Genomic DNA, 20,565 nt, shown 5'->3' with positions numbered 1-20,565 from the left:
TCTTTCACATTATACTTAGGTTTGTTAGAGCCATTCCACTTGGTGACCATTCATTCATTTCCATTACATATCATATCCCACTGTATGACCATGCCACTTTATTTATCCATTCTACTGCTGATGGACATTTTGAGTCCTGTACAGTTTGGGGCTATTACAAATAATTCTGCCATGAATATTCTTCTTTATGTCTCTTGGTGCACAAGCATGCACATTTCTGGCAGATATAAACCTGGGAATGAAATATCTAGATCAGAGGGTACACACATCTGAAAGTTTAGTAGATAATATCAAATGGTTTTCCAAAGTGCCTGCCCAGCTACACTCCCACCAACTCTAAAGATATGAGAGTTTTTATTGTTTCAAATCCTTACTGACATCGCTATCATCTGCAATTTTAACTTTAGCTAATGTACTGATATTTCTTTGGGATTCTGATGACTAATATTGTCACATTCCTTTTCATTTATTTATTGGCCATTTGGATGTTCTCTTTTGTACAATGTCTGTTGAAGTCCCTTGTCCATTTTTCTATCAGATTATTTCTTCTTCATATTCATTGTAGGAATTCTCTATAACTAGATATGAACCTCTGTTGGTTACATGCATTGTAAATAACTTCTCTCATTCTGTGGCCTTTTCAATTTCTTCATGATGTCTTTGAATGAAAGAGCTTTCTAATTTCAGAATAGACAAATTTTTTTGTCAGTCTGTTTTTGCTGTTGTGGTGGTTGTTGTTTTGGTGTTTGGGTTTTGGGGAGGTTTTTTTGGTTTGTTTTGTTTTTCTGGTATTTTTTTGTCCTGTTTAAGAGTCTTTACCTATCCTGAGTTCATGAACTCACTCTCCTAAATTATCTTTGAGAAATGTCATTATTTCTCCTTTCATATTTAGAATACGATCTGCCTGGAATTGATTTTTATGAAAGTGGTTTCTTTCCACTGCCCCCACCCCACACCCCCCCACCCTCCAGCCACCACCTCCCACCACCACACCCGCCACTCCCCACACACCCTCACCCCCTGGCTTCCCAAGACTTTATTTAAATTCAAGTTGGTTAGCATAGAGTATAGTATTGGTTTCAGGAGTAGAATTTAGTGATTCATCACTTACATGTAACACCAAGTACTCATCACAAGTGCCCTCCTTAATGCCTATCACCCATTTAGAACCATCCCCCACCCACCTTCCCTCCAGCCTGGTTTCTGGGTTTCTCTTTTTTTCTCATGTGGATAGCCATTTGCCCAAGTCAATTTATGAAAAGACCACATTTTCCTCACTGGATTATTTTATAATCTCATCCCCCCCTTTTTTTCTTGGATGTTATCTTTTGTATTAGTATTCTTTTAGGATTTAGCCTACAGATTACAACTTGTGATATTGACTAAGGACATTAAAACATCTTAACTCCTACTTACTATCTTCCCAAGGTATGTATTATTATTTTATTCTATATATACTTTTTTTTTCTTAATGTTTATTTATTTTTGAGAGCGAGAGAGAGAGCACAAGCAGGGGAGGAGCAGAGAGAGAGGGAGACACAGAATCCAAAACAGGCTCCAGGCTCTGCGCTGTCAGCACAGAGCTCGACATGGGGCTCGAACTCACAGACCACGAGATCATGACCTGAGCCGAAGTCAGACACTCAACCGACTGAGCCACCCAGGCACCCCTTCTATATACACTTTAAATTCATGCAGACATTATTATTGTTTTTGTAGGTGGTAGATATTCATTTAGATGTGTCCTCATGATTCTCTATTTTTATTATCATTCATTCCTTCCTTTATCTCTGTTTTTCCATCTAGGATCATTTTTCTACTACATAAAGAATACTCTTCAGTATTTGCTTAGTGCAGTATCTGCTCTAAAGCATTATCTCAGCTTTCATTTGTTTGAAAATATTTTTATTTCATTTTTATTCTTGAAGGATACATTCACTGAGCCTAAAATCTGAACTTGGCTGTTATTTTGTTTCTGCACATCAGAAACATTCCATTGTCTTCTGGTAAGCTTTATTACTATTTAGAAATCAACTCTCAGTCTAATTGCTGCTTCTTTGAAGCTAATCTTGGTTTATTTTACAGATCATTTTATTTGGTTTTGTATAGTTTAACTCTTAAGTGGCAGAGAGTGCATTTATTTTTATTTAGCCTGCTTACTGCTTCCCAGGGCTTCTTTTGCGGTTCCTTGATGTTTTTCCTCAATTTCAGAAAGTTCTCAGTCAGTATTTCATCAAATATTCTCTACTTTGATTCGCTCCTGTTTCTCCTTTTGGCACTCATACTGGCCATATCTCTCTTTTTTGTAGCTATCCTCTGTTTAATCTCTCAGTGCTTCATCCCCAATACTGACCTATCTTCTAATTTGTAATTCATTCCTCAGCTTTGACAAACCTACTGTTAAACCTACCCATTGGGTTCTTAGTTTCTCGTATTGTATTTTTCATTTTGGGAATATCCATTTGAGTCTGTTTTATCATTTCTAGTTTTATGAAATATCTCATGCTTGTCTTTTAAATCCTTCAACATTAAAAGTAAAATTATAGTTATTTTAAAGTTTATCTTCATGACTTCAATATCCAGAGACACTAATGTGTTATTTTCTTTTCTTCTCTTGTATGTTTTCATGTTTGTCTTGTAATATCTAGTTATTTCTTATCAGGTGTCACATTTGCAAAATTATTTATAAAAATAATTTTAAGCCTGGGATGATGTCATGATGTCATCTTTTCCAAATAGTATTTCTATTTGTTTCTGTACGTGATCATGTCATTCTGACTTCATAAACTGAGATATACAAGTCTGAATTGAAGTCCCTTTGGAGATATACTTCAGGTTGCCATTATTCCTAGAATGCAGTCCCTTCAAGGTCCCAATACAGTGAATGGGGGGGGAGGTCATTGGGGCCCCTACCTGATAGATCTTCAATGATGGTTCCTGCCCCTACCTCTGCAAGGCTGTCAAAAATTCTGTTAAGCTTTCTAGGCTTTCAGTCCCCTTCTAGAATCAGCACATACTCCCAAGGGAAAGGTGGCACCAAAGGTGGCTCACCCTTCTGGCCCCACAGCTCTTCACGCTCTGGACAGCTGTCCTCTGCCTTTAATCAGAAGCATATTTGGGGGGCACTTGAGTTAAGTCAATCAATTAAGCATCCGACTTTGACTCAGGTCATGATGTCGCAATTTGTGAGTTCAAACCCCGCGTAGGGCTCTCTGCTAACAACTCAGAGCCTGGAGCCTGCTTCAGATTCTATGTCTCCTCTCTTTCTGCCTCTCCCCTGCTCACACTCTGTCTCTGTCTCTGTCTCTCTCTCAAAAATTAATAAACATTTAGAAAAAAAAACAAGTATATATATTGAAAATACAGTTACCTCCACATCAGAAGGTCATTAAACCACTCTTCATGCAACATGGGGAGTATTCAGGATATTCCTATAGAAAACATAAAAATATTCTCTATGTGGAGCTCTCCTTCCTATTACCCTCCCACAAGCTTACAGTCTGCCCCAGAGTTGCCAAGAAATGGGTATTGTTTTATTGAGATACATAAGTCACCACTGACCATGTTTGATCTGAGAAAACAGGAGGCAAAAGGATATCAGTCAGGCTGTCTGTATCTTTGTAGAAAATATCCAAAAGAATTTTATTTTTAAATTTTCAATCTCTCATATATTCTTTTTTTTTTTTTTAAGCCTTTAAACCCAGTGCCCAGCCTCTTGTCAATATTACAGTTGGAGCTGCTTAAGCTGATAAGCTGGCATGCTCTTGTAGAGCAATTGGCTGACTGTTCCTGTTTGCTGCAAGTGGGCTCAAGGGCCTCTGCCTCTCAAGGCCGCAAGGCTGTCAGAGGAATCACAAACAGTGGCTGATGATTAATTCACTATGGTTGTTAAATTCCTCAATGCTGATCTCCTTTGGAAGTTTAAAACCTATTCTGCCCACCAGGGATTCTCAAAACATGACTCTGTAGTTTGAGAGTGGATTTAAAATGAAATTTGGTATAAAACAAGAAAACGTATCCATTAAAGGGGTTCTGAACTCAATGCCAATGTGCGTGGGGCGGGAAGAGATGGTGTTTCCCACACCATCAAGTAATCCTCCAAAACCAGCTGAGTGTCCTACAATTCAACTCAAATCTGACACTATCTACCCAGAGATAGCATTAGATTCCTTACATTAAGAGCCTGTTCCAAAAGACTGCCCCCACCTCGAGTTCAGATGCCAGTCACAAGCCCAGGTTGTCAGAGATTCCAGCAACCCCTTCCTTAAGTTCAATTAATTTGCTAGAGTAGCTCACAGATGCAGAGACACATTTTGCTTATTCGATTCCCAGGTTGTTTTAAAATTATAGAACTCAGGAACATCCAGATGCAAGAGACATATAGGGCAAAGTATGGGGAAGGGCACAGAGCTGCTCCAAGCATGCCATTCTCCCCAAATCTCCATGCGTTCATCAACCCGGAAGCTCTCCTAACCCTGTCCTTTGGGTTTTTATGGAGGCTTCATTATATAGGCATGATTAATTAATCCATCAGCCATTGGCAGTTGATTCACTCTCCAGCCCTTCTCCCAGGAGGTCAGGGGGGTAAGACTGAACATTCTAATACTCTAATCACATAGGTGGTTCTCCTGGCAGCCAGCCCCAATCCGTAAGTGTGGTCCCAAAGTCACCTTATTAATCTAACAAAAGACGCCTTTATAGCTCTTATCACTTAGGAAATTCCAAGGGTTTTAGGAGCTCTGTTCCAGAAACAGGGACAAAGAACAAATATTTATTTCTTATTATAAATCGCAATATCACATCCATTCTTTGGTTATGTGGGATAGTACCATATTATATTATATTTTATGTACAATTGTCATAGGGAAGACAGCTATTATTGATGTAATAAGTTCTATAAACTAATCAATTATTTGCAACTCCAAACTCACCATTGTCCCTCACTTTGTCATTTTGAAGCTTTTGGGGTTTACAAAATGCAGAGAATATACATATCTAGACAGGGATTTCTCAACCTCAGCACTATCGATATTTGGGGATGTGGGGGCGCAGGGGATAGTTCTTTGTCATTCTGTGAGGGTGGCTTCTGTCCTGTTCAATGTAGGATACCTGGTCTCTGCCCCCTAGATGTCTAGCATCCTCCCCTCTCCAATTGTGACAACTAAAAATGTCTCCAGACAGTGGCAGAACAAGACTTTATGTAACTTTGAATGTAGATGCTGTAAGATCCCAAAATCCTAAGCAAAGTTTGGAAGCACTAAAGTCCTCTACATTGTATTGGTAGGGTAAGGGTAAAAGGGAAGAAGGGTAAAAGGGTACAAGTGAAGTTGAAAATCTAGACAGGAAAGAAAAGAATCTGATATTTGTCAAATGTCTGCCATGTATAGTGTCCCTAGCACTATGCTAAGAACTTTACAAAGATCATCTCATTTAATCCTGACTAAAACCATACTCCTAAAACAACAGTCAGATTTTATCAAGAGTTTACAATGTTCCAGGCACTGTATCATATTAAATATTTTACATGAACTCACTTATTTTTTTTTAACGTTTATTTTATTTTTGAGACAGAGAGAGACAGAGCATTAACGGGGGAGGGCCAGAGAGAGAGGGAGACACGGAATCTGAAACAGGCTCCAGGCTCTGAGCTGTCAGCACAGAGCCCGACGCAGGGCTCGAGCTCACGGACCGCGAGATCATGACCTGAGCCGAAGTCGGATGCTTAACCGACTGAGCCACCCAAGCGCCCCTGAACTTACTTAATTACAGCAGCAACCCCACATTTTAGGTACCACTATTATCTTCACTTTTTGCAGTAATGGAACTGAGCTCAGAAAATGAAATAATTTTCCTAAAGTCACACATTCACTAATTAGGTCTGAATAAAACTCGAAGTCTCTTCATCTCATCCTACTGTTAAAGAGGAAAACATGAGAGCATCCCCTTGAGAGGACGAAAAATCTAATTCTATGAAATATTTATCCTCTGATAATACGTTTTAGTGTACAGGTGAGAATCCATGCCATTCCATCATATCCCAAGAGCTGCTTAGAAGCAAAAGGTCATCGCACCCAGAGTAGAATTATCTGTGATCCATGGGGAAGGTCAGGGCTGTGTATTCATCACCAGTTTCCAAGAATAGATACTAAACAGATAGAAGTGAACCCTGAAAGGGGGCAGAAGACATGCCTGGAAATGTGACGTATGAAATCCCCATAATTAGCACTTTAAATTGAAGGATATCTAGGAGATTTTGCTGAAGCTACCTATGGACCAGAGATTCAGAAATGCTTTTATGATTGACAAAGTTTAGTCACTTCTTGCCAAAACTGAATTCTGGGACATCCCAGGGCACCTTTGTGCAGAAATGAAAGAATGTGCCCAAAAGGACCCTGAACTAAGCATCAAGAAGAAAAGCATGGAGACATAATCTATTCCTTTCCAACTGCTGAGAAAGAAGATCATGTCAAAGGGCAAGGTCAGAGGACGTGTCTGACTTACTCTAATCCTAACTGGATACACTGTGAACTGGGAAGGGGGATGCCTCTGTGGTTTAGCCATCTTGGGTATTGACTAATCTCAAGACTTCAGGTGGCTTGTATTTAGTTAGTAGACTTCCTGGGTCCTTTTAGCTTCTTCTCTACTTCAAATCAGGCAGAAATGCCGTAACAGCGTGGCAGCTCTGGGAAACACAAGAAAGGAACACTTCTCTCCGGAGGGACCTGTGTCTCGATACTGAAAGGAACATTAGCGCATAGCAGAGTGTGAATGCTGTTTTCCTTTCCTCTTGCAAACAATTCAAACAGTCCCGCTTGCCAAGATCAAGCAGACAGTAGATTCTGTGGGATTTTTTGGGATTCACTTTTTTTTAGAAGCCACGATAAGGAACAAGAAGTCTCAAAAGGGAAAGAAAACATCCCGACTGACTCTCTCTCTCATCTCTTTTGTCCATCACTTATATCCAAAAAACTCAAAAGTTTAAAATACACTTGTGGACTGGAGTAACCCAGGGCTTCCAGCAGGTGATCTCTATATTCTCTCAACATGCGGATCCTTTCTTCTTCTCCAGCACAGAACACAAACCCTGGCATGTCACACAGTGGACCAGCTTCATCACCACATGCAGGACATTCGTTGTTTGAGGACATGAGAAACAATTCCATCTGACTCTAGAACCAAGAATATCTATGTTTCACATTAGCAATCTTTATGTTTTTATCTCATGGCCATGGTGGGCTTAGGATGCCCTGGCTACTAACAAGTTCTGAGAGCAAATTCGTGGTCCCCCCCATGGAGGATATATCTTTACTGAAAACCTCATTAGCTTCATTCCTGGTCCCACTGTTATCACCCCATCCTTGCTTTATAACCTCTTCCTGTTTCTTTCTAATGATCTGCCTTGTGTTATTTATGTTTTTTTAATGTTTACTTATTTTTGAGAGAGAGAGAGAAAACAAGCAGGAAGGAGAGGATGGGGGCGGGGGCAGGGCAGAGAAAGGGAGACACAGAATCTGAAGCAGGCTAGGTTCCAGGCTCTGAGCTATCAGCACAGAGAGCAATGCAGGGTTCAAACTTATGAATCATGAGATCATAACCTGAGCCAAAGTTGGATGCTCAACTAACTGAGCCACCAAGGTGCCCCTATTATTTACGTTTTTGATGCCTGTGTCTAGCATGCCATCAGGCACATTAGAGACATTCAACACTGATTGGATTTCATTAAACTTCTAACCACTCTCTGAAATAAAACTCTTCTCTTTTTGTAAAAGAACAAATGAAGAACAAACCCTTCCCTTGAGGCCCCTTGATAGCCCCTTTCCTACGAATATAAAAAAGAGAGACTGGCCAGTGAGGTTACTCAGCCAAACCATCCCCTTCCCACTGCCCCCCACTTCTCCCCACACCTTTTATGTTTAGGGTGAAGGCCTGTCACTATTTACTTTATACATGCTTAGCAAAGCATGTCTAAGCAAAGCCCAACAGATAGTTCCTCAAAACTTCTGTCCATCATCAGAATAAAAATAACTCCAGTGATATCAAAGATTCTGGAAGTGAGGTTAATAAAAGCGAATTTTCAGCCACTTTTCAAAGAATTGTAGAAAATATGCAATGCTGGGTCTTCATTGCCATGTAAGGGCCACAAGACAAGTTGTCAGGACCCAGGTTTCTTCAGCTAAGAGAGGAAAGGCCATACCCCTGAGCCAGCTTGATGGTTTTCAATACCAAAGAGAATTTAAGGGACTTGGGAAAGCAATAAGATTTTTTAACAAAACTCAGGATTGAGAACAGGTATGTGAGACTATGTCTTCCACTGAATGAGCATCTCAGAGGCTTGAAAGGTTTATATATTCATATGTTAAAACACAAAAGAAAGAATGACTCAAGGCCATGGTAAAAAAATTACCATATTTTTATTAGTACTTAAGTGTGTTGTGTGTATAAAATTATAACTCATATGTTCCTTTATCATATATATCATGCAGAGTCTAAAAGTTAAATCTTTCCTAACCCACCCCTCCCACTAAAAAAAGAAATGATCTAAAATGCTGGGATTTTTATCTTTTCAATCCACATTATATTTTCCAAATAAACATAGATCACTTAGTAAAGTTTCCATATGCTGAAATGCATTCTGCGTATTTTAAACCAAACACAGAAAATGATCCTCCAAGCATGTGATAAAATCATAAGATCATTAAACCTTCACCCCAAATTCACACCAGCCTCAGGAATGTACACATGGCTAAGTTTGAGCCATAGAGACAGAAACCTAGAATCCTAGTGTAGGATTCAGCATAATGTCAACTCTCCTGGGACACAAAAGCAAGGACCATAACATAAAAGCCATTGAACGGCACTCCCCCTGTGAAAACCACATAACTAATAATTTTGCCCTTCTTAGAAGTTTCGTAGTTTAGTATGCGGCACTTGGTTGAAGACTTTAGAAGATCATGTGGACAATGTGATATTCCAATAAGAAAGTACATAAATGAAAATGTATTGAGGCTTTAGGCATATTCATCATTTGCTCTTCACACAAAGCCTGCCCGGAAGGCTCTGTTAACCCCTTTGTACAGATAAAGAAGTTGATTCTGAGGAGCCAAGTAAATTGCCTATAGAAACACAGTAACCAGATCTCCTGAACACAGCTTGAGCTCATTATGCTACCGCATGCATTGGTCATGACAAAAGAAGGATTCATCAATAATAAAAGTAAATGAATGATTGACACTGGCAGAGTCAGTCCAATCTCTATAGAACATGCCTTATCTGGCCATTCCAAACGTATATGAGACCCTGATAGTTTGAAACTTTAATAAGGAATAGTAAACCTGTACTAGATCCTTCCTAGACAGTCTCAAAAGTACTTTATATCAGGACGCCTGGGTGGCTCTGTCGGCTAAGCATCTAACTCTTAATTTTGCCTCAGGTCATGGTCTCATAGTTCGTGGGATCAAGCCCTGCATCAGGCTCTGTGCTGACAGCATGGAGTCTGCTTGGGATTCTCTCTCTCCCTCTCCCTGTGCCCCTCCCCTGCTCGTTCTCTCTCTCTCTCTCTCTGTCTCAAAATAAATTTTAAAAAAACTTTTTAATACTTTACATCTCATTTTACTTGAAAGAATCTTACCTAGTGACAGAATTATTGTTATTTGACTGACAAATGTTTCTTCAAAAAACAATTTTTTTAAGCCAGATCAATTCACAAGAGCATAAGAAAAACTCCATTTTAATGGAATGCCAATTTTACTGAGATCATTTCAATAATTTGGTACCGTTAACCACTGAAACCACTACTATAAACTGTCTTGGCACAAAAATATACAGAAGCCTGATGCGTTTATGATCTAAATTGGCTCTGTTCAAATTCAACTACAAATGGCTTGTCTGTGATGTCTTTAATGCTTTGCTTCAGAAAACATTTTTTAAAGCTATAAAGACATGAGGGAGCTTTGAAGAAGAAAAAAATAACAAAGGTAGGTATCTCCATCCTGCCTTAAACTCTTTTGATCCAAAAGGCATCCAACTGGTAGAAAATTTGTTTCATGGAGTCATAGGCTAATTTTGTACTAACTTGTAACTCACTGAGAAATTCTGCTTTTTTGGAGCTACTTTCAGACCCTTAATGTTGTTCTAGTGCCAGCTCTCTGCTGTACTCATATTGTGAGTGTACTCACATTTATTCTTAGCTGATTACATGGGAAGGTGTCAACCAGCCCTGCTATGAGAACATTACTTTAAGCCTGGTTTACGATTAATACCAGCATACTCCATTCTTAACTAAGTAAGACTCTTCCTGCTGTTTATAGTCAAAGAATCCAATGATTACAGCACTGTAAACAAAATAAGGGAAAAAGAGTAATCCAAACATACTCCATTAGCGAAACCCATTCCATTTCTTTTTTATATTTTTTTTTCCTGTGAAATCTACAGGTCTAAATTGTTCTGGAATTCCAGAATGTACCTTAAAGGTCAACAATACCGCACCTCATTTTGTGTCTCCACATACAGTTGTGTGAGTTATGCACTGCACAACCTTTGGGATACCAGTCACACTGTAAAAAGTCATAGATGTGAATATTTGTAAGCACAACTTGTAAGTTGGCAATAGCAGTAAAATATGTGAGGCTTTTTCATAAAATAAGTGTATTAGGACAATTTTTTGACAGAAAAATAATAGTGTTCCAAAGAGGGGACACAGCTGTCTAATTTACACCAAAACATTATATAGATTAGCAGTGATCTTGTCACAAACCAATTCAATTCAGAAAAATCAGTTAAATTAATCATTTGATAATGTGTATAACAATAAGGCAGGGATTTTTTTTTTCCTGTTGAAAGGCAATTATGATAAAGAGGGGAAAGAGTTAGCTAAGGACTCACACATCTCCCTGGAAAGTGACTTAAATCACTGTTAGGGTGGCCAGTGACACAGGTGGCAAAGAATTGCACGGAGTGAAGCAACAAGCAAGACAAGAGTTTATTTACTCTTCAAGGGAGGAGAGAGGCCAGCCCACATTTCTGTTAGGCTGGGCCTTTTAAGGTGTTTTGAAGGATGTGAAAGGGTTGCAGCTATCCTCTGGGGAGAATGTGGGGCCGGGGTCAACTCGTGGCCAGTGGAGCAAGAGGGGGCAGGTTTCTCAAGGGGTTCTGACTGGGGCTCATCTGGGATGTGTGTTGTGGTCAGGCTAGAGAAAAACATGTTTTGTAGTTGGGGTCGATTTTCTAAGAATGTAATGCCCTGGGATCTAGAAAAACAAAGAGTTAGGGCCTAGTGCAGATCCCTGTGAGTTTTGTCTGTAAGGGTGGCTGGGGTGGGAAGGCAGGAGGGGGTTTGAATAGATTTCTTTCAATCACTTTTTTCCTAACTTTTTAAAAAATCAGTTTTGTCACTGCCCATTGACAGGCCAAGGGAAAAGGGGCACAGAGATTTCATCTCCTTGAAGACTGCTTTTTAAATTAGGAAAAAATGGTTCCAAAGTATATGCAATAAATAATAAAAACTCAAAGTTCTTTAATTCCATCTGTACATAGAGAAGTGGGGAAGAGAAAGAAAGGACAAGCAGAGGGAACAGAGCAGAAAATATAAAGTGAGGTGAGGAGTCGGGGCAAGGCAGGGAAGAAAAAGAGACACAAAGAAAGCAATCCAAGAATATAAGTATGTAGGAGGAAAGGAGAGACATGTAGAAGAGATACAACAGTAAAGATAAGAGAGGGGAAAAGTTCAAAGGAAATATAGTGTAAATTTTCAGATGAGCGCTGCTTGAAGAGAAAACTCATTTGGTTCTGTTTTATTTTTCCCTGGCTTATGGAAAAAGTTGCTTTGTCATGCTATCATGCTCACTGAGCATGAACAATTCATCACGGCTCTTTAACTAGTCAGTATCTCTACCCTTTCCAGGATTCTTTTTCAGCAACTCACCAGAGGTATAGCTATTTCCTTGGCTACTATAGCAAGGTGACCAAGGTGACTTGGCTGAATAAAGTAAGCCAAGCAAAAAGAGAATAAACTACTTGCCCTGAGAGAACTGGTAGCTTTTGATATTATATGGACAGCCGTGGATAGACAAAAGACAGAAATTGACATTCTGATTCCATGGAAAAGTGTGTTCAGTAGGGAATAATTAAAACTCACCATGCTACGGTGAAAAGAATCCATTGGAGTCATCCAATTCTAATCAATAATCAAACTATACATGGGTGAACTATTTAGGTCCATGTGGGTCAGATACCCAAAAACATTGTCTTCATTACTGTGTGAGATCTTAGGGTTTCTGGAGGCACTGGTTTGAATACAAGAAGAAAAACCATCATGATTATTTCACAGCTCATTAAGCTGACCTCAATATCCCATCCCCTCCCAGAACCAGACATACATAAATACACAAAGAAAGTATCTTCTGGTGACAGTTTATCTCATTTTCCACAGTGCTCCTATATACCTAAGTGTGGAAAAAATTTTGAAGAATCCATGTCCCTGGTGAATGTTGTCATGGAAAACTTCAGGAAGTATCAACACTTCTCCTGCTATTCCGACCCAGAAGGAAACCAGAAGAGCGTCATCCTCACCAAACTCTACAGTTCCAACGTGCTGTTCCATTCACTGTTCTGGCCAACATGTATGATGGCTGGGGGCGTGGTGATTGTAGCCATGGTGAAACTCACACAGTACCTCTCCCTGCTCTGTGAGAGGATCCAACGGATCAATAGATAAAAGCAAAAGGGATGAGATCATTTTCTTTAAAGCTCAAATACTGTTTTCTTTCATTCTTCACCAAAGAACCTTAAGTTTGTAATGTGCAGTCTGTTATGAGTTCCTTAATATATTCTTATATGTAGAGCAATAATGCAAAAGCTGTTCTATATGCAAACATGATGTCTTTATTATTCAGGAGAAGAAATAACTGTTTTGTGTTGGTTGGTTGTTTTCATTATCTTGTTTTGATGCTGGAACTAGTACTTCCTTCTCTCGTTCTGCCAAAACAGGGCTCAGTTATTCATTTGCCAAGCTTTGTGGAGGAATGTAGACAATATCAACACGATAAGGTCTGTGTTCTCAATTGTCAGATCTCTTGAAGACATTTCTGCAATATTTTTCATCATTCATTGTTTACTAAAGCTGCAGCCAAAAATGTTCTTTCTTTTCTTACTCAAAACTGAGCCCTGTAGCAAGTGAAGGGACCAGATTTCCTAACTAAAGGATGTTAAGCATTTTCCTTATATTTCTACCATATCACTGTAAAGAAGGGAGAAAACCCAGACAGTTATTTCTCTTTTATTATTTTCTATTCATAACTTCAGATTTTTTAACTGATTTCCAAAAATAAGCTGTTTTCATCAACTGATTCTATAATCTCTTCCTGTGATTTAAATAGAAAATGAACAGAGCCCTTTTCCATTTAAGACCCTGCTACTGTGTGAGGAGATAACACTTACAAAGAGTTTCATTACCTGTGAATTGACTGAATGTTGAGTAGGTGCACCACTGCAATCCAGGAAAGTCTATGTCACTAAGATATTTATGTGAAAATCTTTATTCTATTTCAAGTCAACTGTTAGATGGTAAAATTAAGATCCTACTTGCTGGCCAAGACTGGTAGACTGATTTCAGTGGGTAAATCTACTGTGGCAAATTAACATATTGCAATGTTACTCTTTGGGAATTTATGTTTAACTTAACGAGTATGTAGTCTCTCTTTCTGACAAGTGTTCCCCATTGGGATTTTAAAACTATGTGCACAGAATATTTGTCTCCTCTACATGTTTTATTTTTCTATTTACAATTCTCTTATTTTTTGCTAGATTTTATACACAGAGTAGACTTTTTTCCTAACACACACTTAAAATGAGTAACAGCTCTAAAGGAAGACTTTGTTCACAATGCCATTTACTTATTGTGTTGAGGGGGGCGGGGTGGAATGAGGGACTGATTTTAAACAAAAACATTCCATCTTTTATTTAACATCAATATCAAAAGGGAAAGACATACATCTATCTTTCTCATCTATATTTAAGTACCCTTTTGTAATGTAGTATCAAAGTTTTCTACAAATTGGAAAATTTTACAAAACATATTTGTGGAATGAATAGTGAAACTAATCTGATGAAGTGGAAAATATCCTGTAATACTGTAATTCATAGTTTGACTTTCCATAAGCACATAAATCCTTAGGGTATAATCAGGACTTCAAATGTGTAATTAAAATTTAAACAAAAATCCATGACATCAGCAAGATTTGAATACCTCTTGCGTTCTGTTCTAAGCTGACAAGCCCATGGCGGTCCAAAAACCTATGATTCACTACATTTACAGCATTTAAAGAGATTATAAAGAAAGTCCCTTTGACATCCAAACACATAAAACTTTCAAGCAATATTATGAATATTTGGAAAATATGATGGAAAATTCGACTCTTACTCTAAAAACATAATTCTGAAGATGATAGAAAAATCGTGGAGCTAAAAATTTATAATCTTCAATATTTCTTGAGCTTCCCTTCAAGTAATCCAAAGATGACTTTTTTTTTTTTCTCGGACTTGTAATTAAAAATTCCCAACTAATGTTTCAGAGAAGAATGAAGAAATCTCAAAATAAAGACACCAAAAAGAAGTTAACTAGTGCCCTCTAAGTTCCAGTAAAACAACGGCCCCTTCAAGTAATTTAAATGTATCCACAATTAAATGCTCATTATTAAAGGAGAATGAACTGGGAATAATAATAATATCTTAAATGCTTTGCATGGGTTAGCTAATTTAATCTTTATTACAATCCTATTGGAGGGAGCATTATTATTTTCCCATTCTATAGAAGAGAATGTTGAGGCTTAGAGGTGTTAAGTAACTTCCCGAAGGGTACACAGATACTCAAATGGCAGAGAGCTGAGAAAATACCCAGCCTGTACCTTCTCCCCCATTTCCATGGCTTTGGAGTATTGTTGATAACACTGAGGAATGCTAAAGTTGGGAAAGGATTATAGGGGTAAAAGGTAAAGAAGACCACTGAGCTGGAAGGCAAAGATGTCTTTCAAGACATGGTGACTAGATGACTTCAGGCTTCTCAATTAGTCTCTTGACTTCTTTAATTATAAGATTAGAATGTGTGGCCAGCTGATCACTGAGTCCCCTTATAACATTAACATTTCATCCTAGGTGTATGGAAGGAAGGATGAATACCATTCTCCAACCTTCATAGCACAGAACTGATCCTCAAATAGAACCTACACATATTTGTCCATGGATTAAAAACGGCCTCCCTGCTAATATTCCCCATAAGCCACATGTCCCTTCTTTAGGGCCCAAAACTTTATTTACACCTCCCAGAAGCAGAGCTCTGAGTCTCCACATTATTCAACAAAGATGATATCCCTTACAGAATACCTATGCTTCCAAATCACTTTCATTAGCCAATTGGCATATCCCATCTAAAACTTTATTGATTTCAAATTCCCTGAGTTGTAATGATATTAAAACCCAGAAAATGGTAAATATACCAATGATTGCATGCAAATAGCCATAATAAAAAATATGGCTTTCTACAGAAAGCCACTGATGAAGTGCTGACTGATCATAATGATGGTGTAGGCAATCATAAAATACCTCTTATATAGGCCACGTGACATTTAGGGTTCCAGCACATTACTCTTTTCTCATTGCTGTAAATAACCAAAAAAAGTGATTATGCGTGGCATTTATATAACAAATATTATTTTCAGTATGTCAAGCCATAAACATCACATTTCAGTGGGTAAAACATCTTGGCACTGTAATCATTGACATTAACAGAGAGATCTGTTAGGACAGCAAAATAATCATTGACATTAACAGAGAGATCTGTTAGGACAGCAAAATAATATGAGCAATTGATGCAAGTGAGTTAAAACAATAATTTTAAAGCGATAATTTGTCATTCACAAGCACAATTAAATTTCCTCCCCTCCCCTGCCAAAATACTGAAGCAAACAATGCTCCAGCAAGCAAGGGAATTTTTGTCCTGATGAGGAAAAGGAGGTGATTAAAGGTTGGACATTGTTCCTCTTCTTCCCAACTTCTACTTTTTTTCCCTTTCTCTATGTAAAACATTCAGTAAGAACAACCTCACAGTTCTGCGGTAACCACTCCAATGTATGTACCATGTGAGAAGTTTGACTCAAGGAACAAAGTTTCAGGACTCTCCTGAAGAACCTGTCAGGGTGATGTGCACAACAGAACTAAGCAGACAACTTTTTAGGTGAATCTGTTCCACCTTTCCATAATGGCAGCAACTGTAAGGAATAATACAAGTATACAACACTGCCTTCTCTCCTAAGAATGAGTTTGTAATTAACCAGAAGGGGTCAAGACAACGTATATGAAAAAGTAGAGAGAGAGAGAGAACAGTTAGGTCTCTAATTCACATCTGTGAGCATAATATCTACAGAGGGTTCATATGAGGTTGACCTGGGGTATATATGTAAAATGCCTAGCACTGTATATAGCATATAATAGATGCTTACCAAGTGGCAATTATTACTATTAATAGCAAAATGTAGAAGTAGTATTAATAGTATTAATCATATAACCACTAGTAGTACATAGTCTCTTAGAGCTAGAATTGCTCAAAAATGTCGTTTTGCCCAGAACTCACAGCAATGCCTAAATCGCTTCTACAACATCCTTCACAGGGATCATCTAGTGATAGGGATAGTTACTACTTGAATCCTGCCAGCAGTGGGATAGCTTACCAATTAATAAGACAATGCTGGAAAGTTTTCCTGATACCAGTTTGAAATCTGCCTCCCTATAATATCTACCCACTAAATTCACACAAAATCAGATCAGTACTCCTGTGTCACTAACTTACCCTATTAGTGCGATTTTATTAAAAAATGGAGGAGGGATTGGGGAAAGAGCAATTTTCATTTGTTTAGAATACAAAACCATGGAAAATCACACATTCAGCCAGGATTATGACATAAATGAAAATTTATAAATGACATCAACTTTAAAAGGTTAATAATATACCTATTAGAACCTACACATTCATAAATGATGAGCTAGCTTAACCCTCTGATGCCCATGTGAATTTTAATCCTGCACCATCTCTCAAGTAATTTCACTGTCTGAAATTCTACATTATGTTCTTATTCAACTCTGACACCAGACTAAGTTATCTAAGTAACCAGATTACTTAGGAGCATAGATATGTTCCTAACAAGACACTACTATAATTATGCCATGGATTCGCCTTGGCTAAAGTACCATTCTCCAGTGCAAGGCCAAGGAACTGGAAGGAAATGTCAATCTGTGAACTCCAGCAGTGACTTTATGAATTAACTGCTTCATTTAGGTAGGAAGAAAAGTTGTTCTCTCAATATAATCACCTAATTAGGGCTTCCAGAACTGTTCTTTAGCCAGCTTCTTCCAAAACAAATGTAATCCCCAAGCCCTTGCAAGTTGTAATGTGACTTGTTACCAACATAGTGTGATATCAGGACATGGAGAAGGCTCAAGGTCATCTACACAATTTCATCCCCTATTAGCACTGTTAGCAGTACCAGAAATTGCTTTGGGTAGAAATCACAACTTCCCTTCATAAAAATATCTCTGTCTCTCCATCTCCCTCTCTCTCTCTTTCTCCCTCCCTCCCTCCCTCTCCCTGTATCTCTCTGTTTCTCTCTCTCTCTCTCTTTCTCCTAGCTTTTTTTTTCTGTTGGTTGTGTTCTTAATCTTCATACACCAGCAAAGATGGCCCCATGGTGACAAAATTCCTCATGTCTATAACTGCAGGAGGAGACTAAGCCAGAACTCCGCTCAGTCCTCCAAACTGCCAGCTCTCTCTGTGTCACTTGGCCACTACTGACCCACCCCAGTCACTACGGAGCAGCCCACTGGGTGGGGTCAAGTAACTCCCGAAGGAAAATGGACATGTGAAAGAAGAGAAGAAGGGGTGCCAGGCAAGCAAAAACAACAGATATCCACTACCGGCAACCTGGACCAAGTGCTTCTACCAACAGAGATTTTGGGTGAAGGAGAAAGAGCACTGCAGACATGAGAAAAACTCATGGGACTGAAAGAGTAAAAAAGAACTAGTACTCAGAATTTACTTTGCAATTTTTCTATCACTCCCCCAGTTATTAATAAAATTTAAAAGAAAAAGAAATTTCTGATTTTCATTCAATGAGAGATGCGGGGATACTTTGGTTTCAGCAAAGGACACAAGGTTCCCTTAGAAACAACTGATAGGGCAAGAAGAGGGAAGCTAGGAAACAAATTAACTTAAAAGGGAGAGGATGATACGCCACGGGGAAAGGAGATTGGGAATTCGAAAATCTAATTAAAAAAACTATTGCTATTCATCCAATACTGAAGAATTTCTCTGTGTTTTTCTTAAGGGCCTTGGATTCTTTGGACTGATAAATACCTATTTGGACTAGCACAGATTCAGTTGTCCCATTTGCTGCTTATTTTGGAATAAATTCATTTAAGGAGCATATGAAGAGAGGAAAGCCTGGGTTCTTTCTACCCATTAACTGTTTCACACATCATAACATTTCAGAAAATGATTCCTTCTTGGACCATACAGTGAGAGAGCTTATCACAGAGATATCAACAAGAAGCATCCACGACCTTACCTACCATCTGCGATGCCATGGTGACCTCAGCATCTACACATCCATATAACACTTTCAACTTAGGTCTGTCCAAACTCATCAGCTTCCTCCAGCTGGACAGTCAACAAAGCTCAGTCCTTTTATTTGGTGCATTAAAACTCCAGCAGTCAGTGAGGCAGCTGTAAACCCTGACAGTTAGCTCCTTCCAGTGGTGAGGAAACACAGCAGGCCACCCCTGCATCATCCTTGACATGACAGAAGTATCCTTTTGGAACAATTAGCAGTATGTGTATCAGCTGCTGTAGCTAACATCTAGCAATACTGGGAAGAAAGTACAGAGTTTAAGCTCGGGGACTCATGTTGTATATAAAAGATATCCCTTCCGTTCAACTGTTGTGGCAAATACACAATTTGGTGCCAATATTACAGTTAGATCCATCTCTAGAAAGTCATAATCAGCTGAGAAATTTCAGCTTTCCTAGAAAAAGAAAGTGTTCTAACTACAGCTCTGGCATCCATCAACAGAAATCTCGGGAGCCAGGCCCAGCTCCACCAGCTGAGGCCTCTCACAACAAACTGGGTTTGAGCTAACACCAGTTTTGAAGCTAACATTTCAAAGAGGCTTTCCAGGCCTCCGTTTCTTTAAAAATGCTATCCTGTCTGGCTGAATAAATAACTCTTTAAATACTAACAGCCTTCAAGTTAGCCTGGCAAGCATCCAAGGCTATTTAGAAGATTCTGCTTGGTATGTTTGAAAAGCCACGTGTCCAAATTGTCTAATAGTAGAAATCAGCAACTCTCTCTGCTTTAAGAACGAAGCATTTTAATAGTTGAGTAGCCGCAGAAACTGAACATTTACCATTAAACTCAATTCAAAAAAAAAAGACTAAAAAAAAAAAAAACCATGGAGAACTGGAACCTTAAAGAGGCCCTTCAGAAGAGCAGTTAAAGCCAGCCAGCCAGCCATTCACTTTACCTCTGATATCAGTGTAGCCTGTGATCCCTGAATAGCAGCCACTGGGAAAACTTCTATTGTATGGAAAGCAGTAAGTGGAGCCCAGAGTAACTTTGGCATCTGCAGACTTGGAGGCCTGCTAGGAAGTGCTTTGCATTCAACAGACGGTAGCCCAGCCCAGTGTTCTGCCTTTACTTAGGAAGACTTACACCCCAGAAACTGCTGTTGCCAAGGACTTGGATCATGGAGTGAACTGGCCCTTCAGATCCCCTTCCCATCATCACCCCCATATCCCCTACTCTTCAGCCATGGGATCAGTGGCCATCCCCAGTCTTCCAAATTCTTTCTCACCTCTGGGCCTTTGTGTTTACACTTTTCTCTGCCTGAGACTCCCTTCACCAACCTCCCTTCTAGCCACCTGGCTAACTTACACTCATCCTCTAAGATTCAGTTCAAACTTCATCCACACCAGTTGGTCGTTCCTGAGCTCCCCAGGCCCAGGCTAGGTGCCTGCCTTCTACGCTTCCATAACACCCCATTGCACCCCCTATGGAAACACTTATTACCCACATTATTGTCTTGCTTTATTTCTCTAGTACTCCTACAAGATTCTGGAAGGCATGGATTTATTTTATTCATCTTTGTTTTTTGTTAAATTCTTATCATCTGGTCTAATACAATTCCTGGCCTATAGAAGGGACTCAACAAATGCCAGTTAAATAAATAAATGAATAAGTGAATTATTAATAAAAAGTAGGCAAATTAAGTAGACTTCTCTGTACAGGAAGATCTTTCCAAATGACAATATACCTGAAAAGCCATCATTAGAGATCTGTTCCTTTTACTATAGATTCTGGTGATCTGACAGCAAACTTGCAGATGACCATAAGGCAATGCTGTCTCTCTCTGCCAATACGTCCTCAGTACCCTAGAACCATCATGCCAGAAAGCAAAGAGCAGGGCTGCAGGAAAACGTAACAGTTAAATTCTGATGGGAGACAACTAGAATCTTAAACCTATAAA

At 39.0% G+C, this 20,565-nt stretch overlaps 1 protein-coding gene across 3 annotated transcripts in view; it reads left to right on the top strand.

Annotated features, from left to right (window-relative positions):
* Positions 1-14,219, top strand: part of KCNMB2 (potassium calcium-activated channel subfamily M regulatory beta subunit 2) — a 240,228-nt gene extending 226,009 nt beyond the window's left edge. For all 3 annotated transcript variants that reach the window (XM_019463217.2, XM_053903620.1, XM_053903619.1), the window contains exon 5: positions 12,428-14,219. In XM_019463217.2, the coding sequence (XP_019318762.1) occupies positions 12,428-12,712 (285 nt within the window). In that variant the 3' untranslated portion in view covers positions 12,713-14,219. The remainder of the gene's footprint in view (positions 1-12,427) is intronic.
* The last annotated feature ends 6,346 nt before the right edge of the window (positions 14,220-20,565 follow it).

The sequence above is a fragment of the Panthera pardus genome, unplaced genomic scaffold, assembly GCF_024362965.1.
Source record: "Panthera pardus isolate Hobbes unplaced genomic scaffold, ASM2436296v1 HiC_scaffold_16, whole genome shotgun sequence".
Lineage (NCBI taxonomy): Eukaryota > Metazoa > Chordata > Mammalia > Carnivora > Felidae > Panthera > Panthera pardus.
This window is presented reverse-complemented; position numbering and strand designations above follow the sequence as displayed.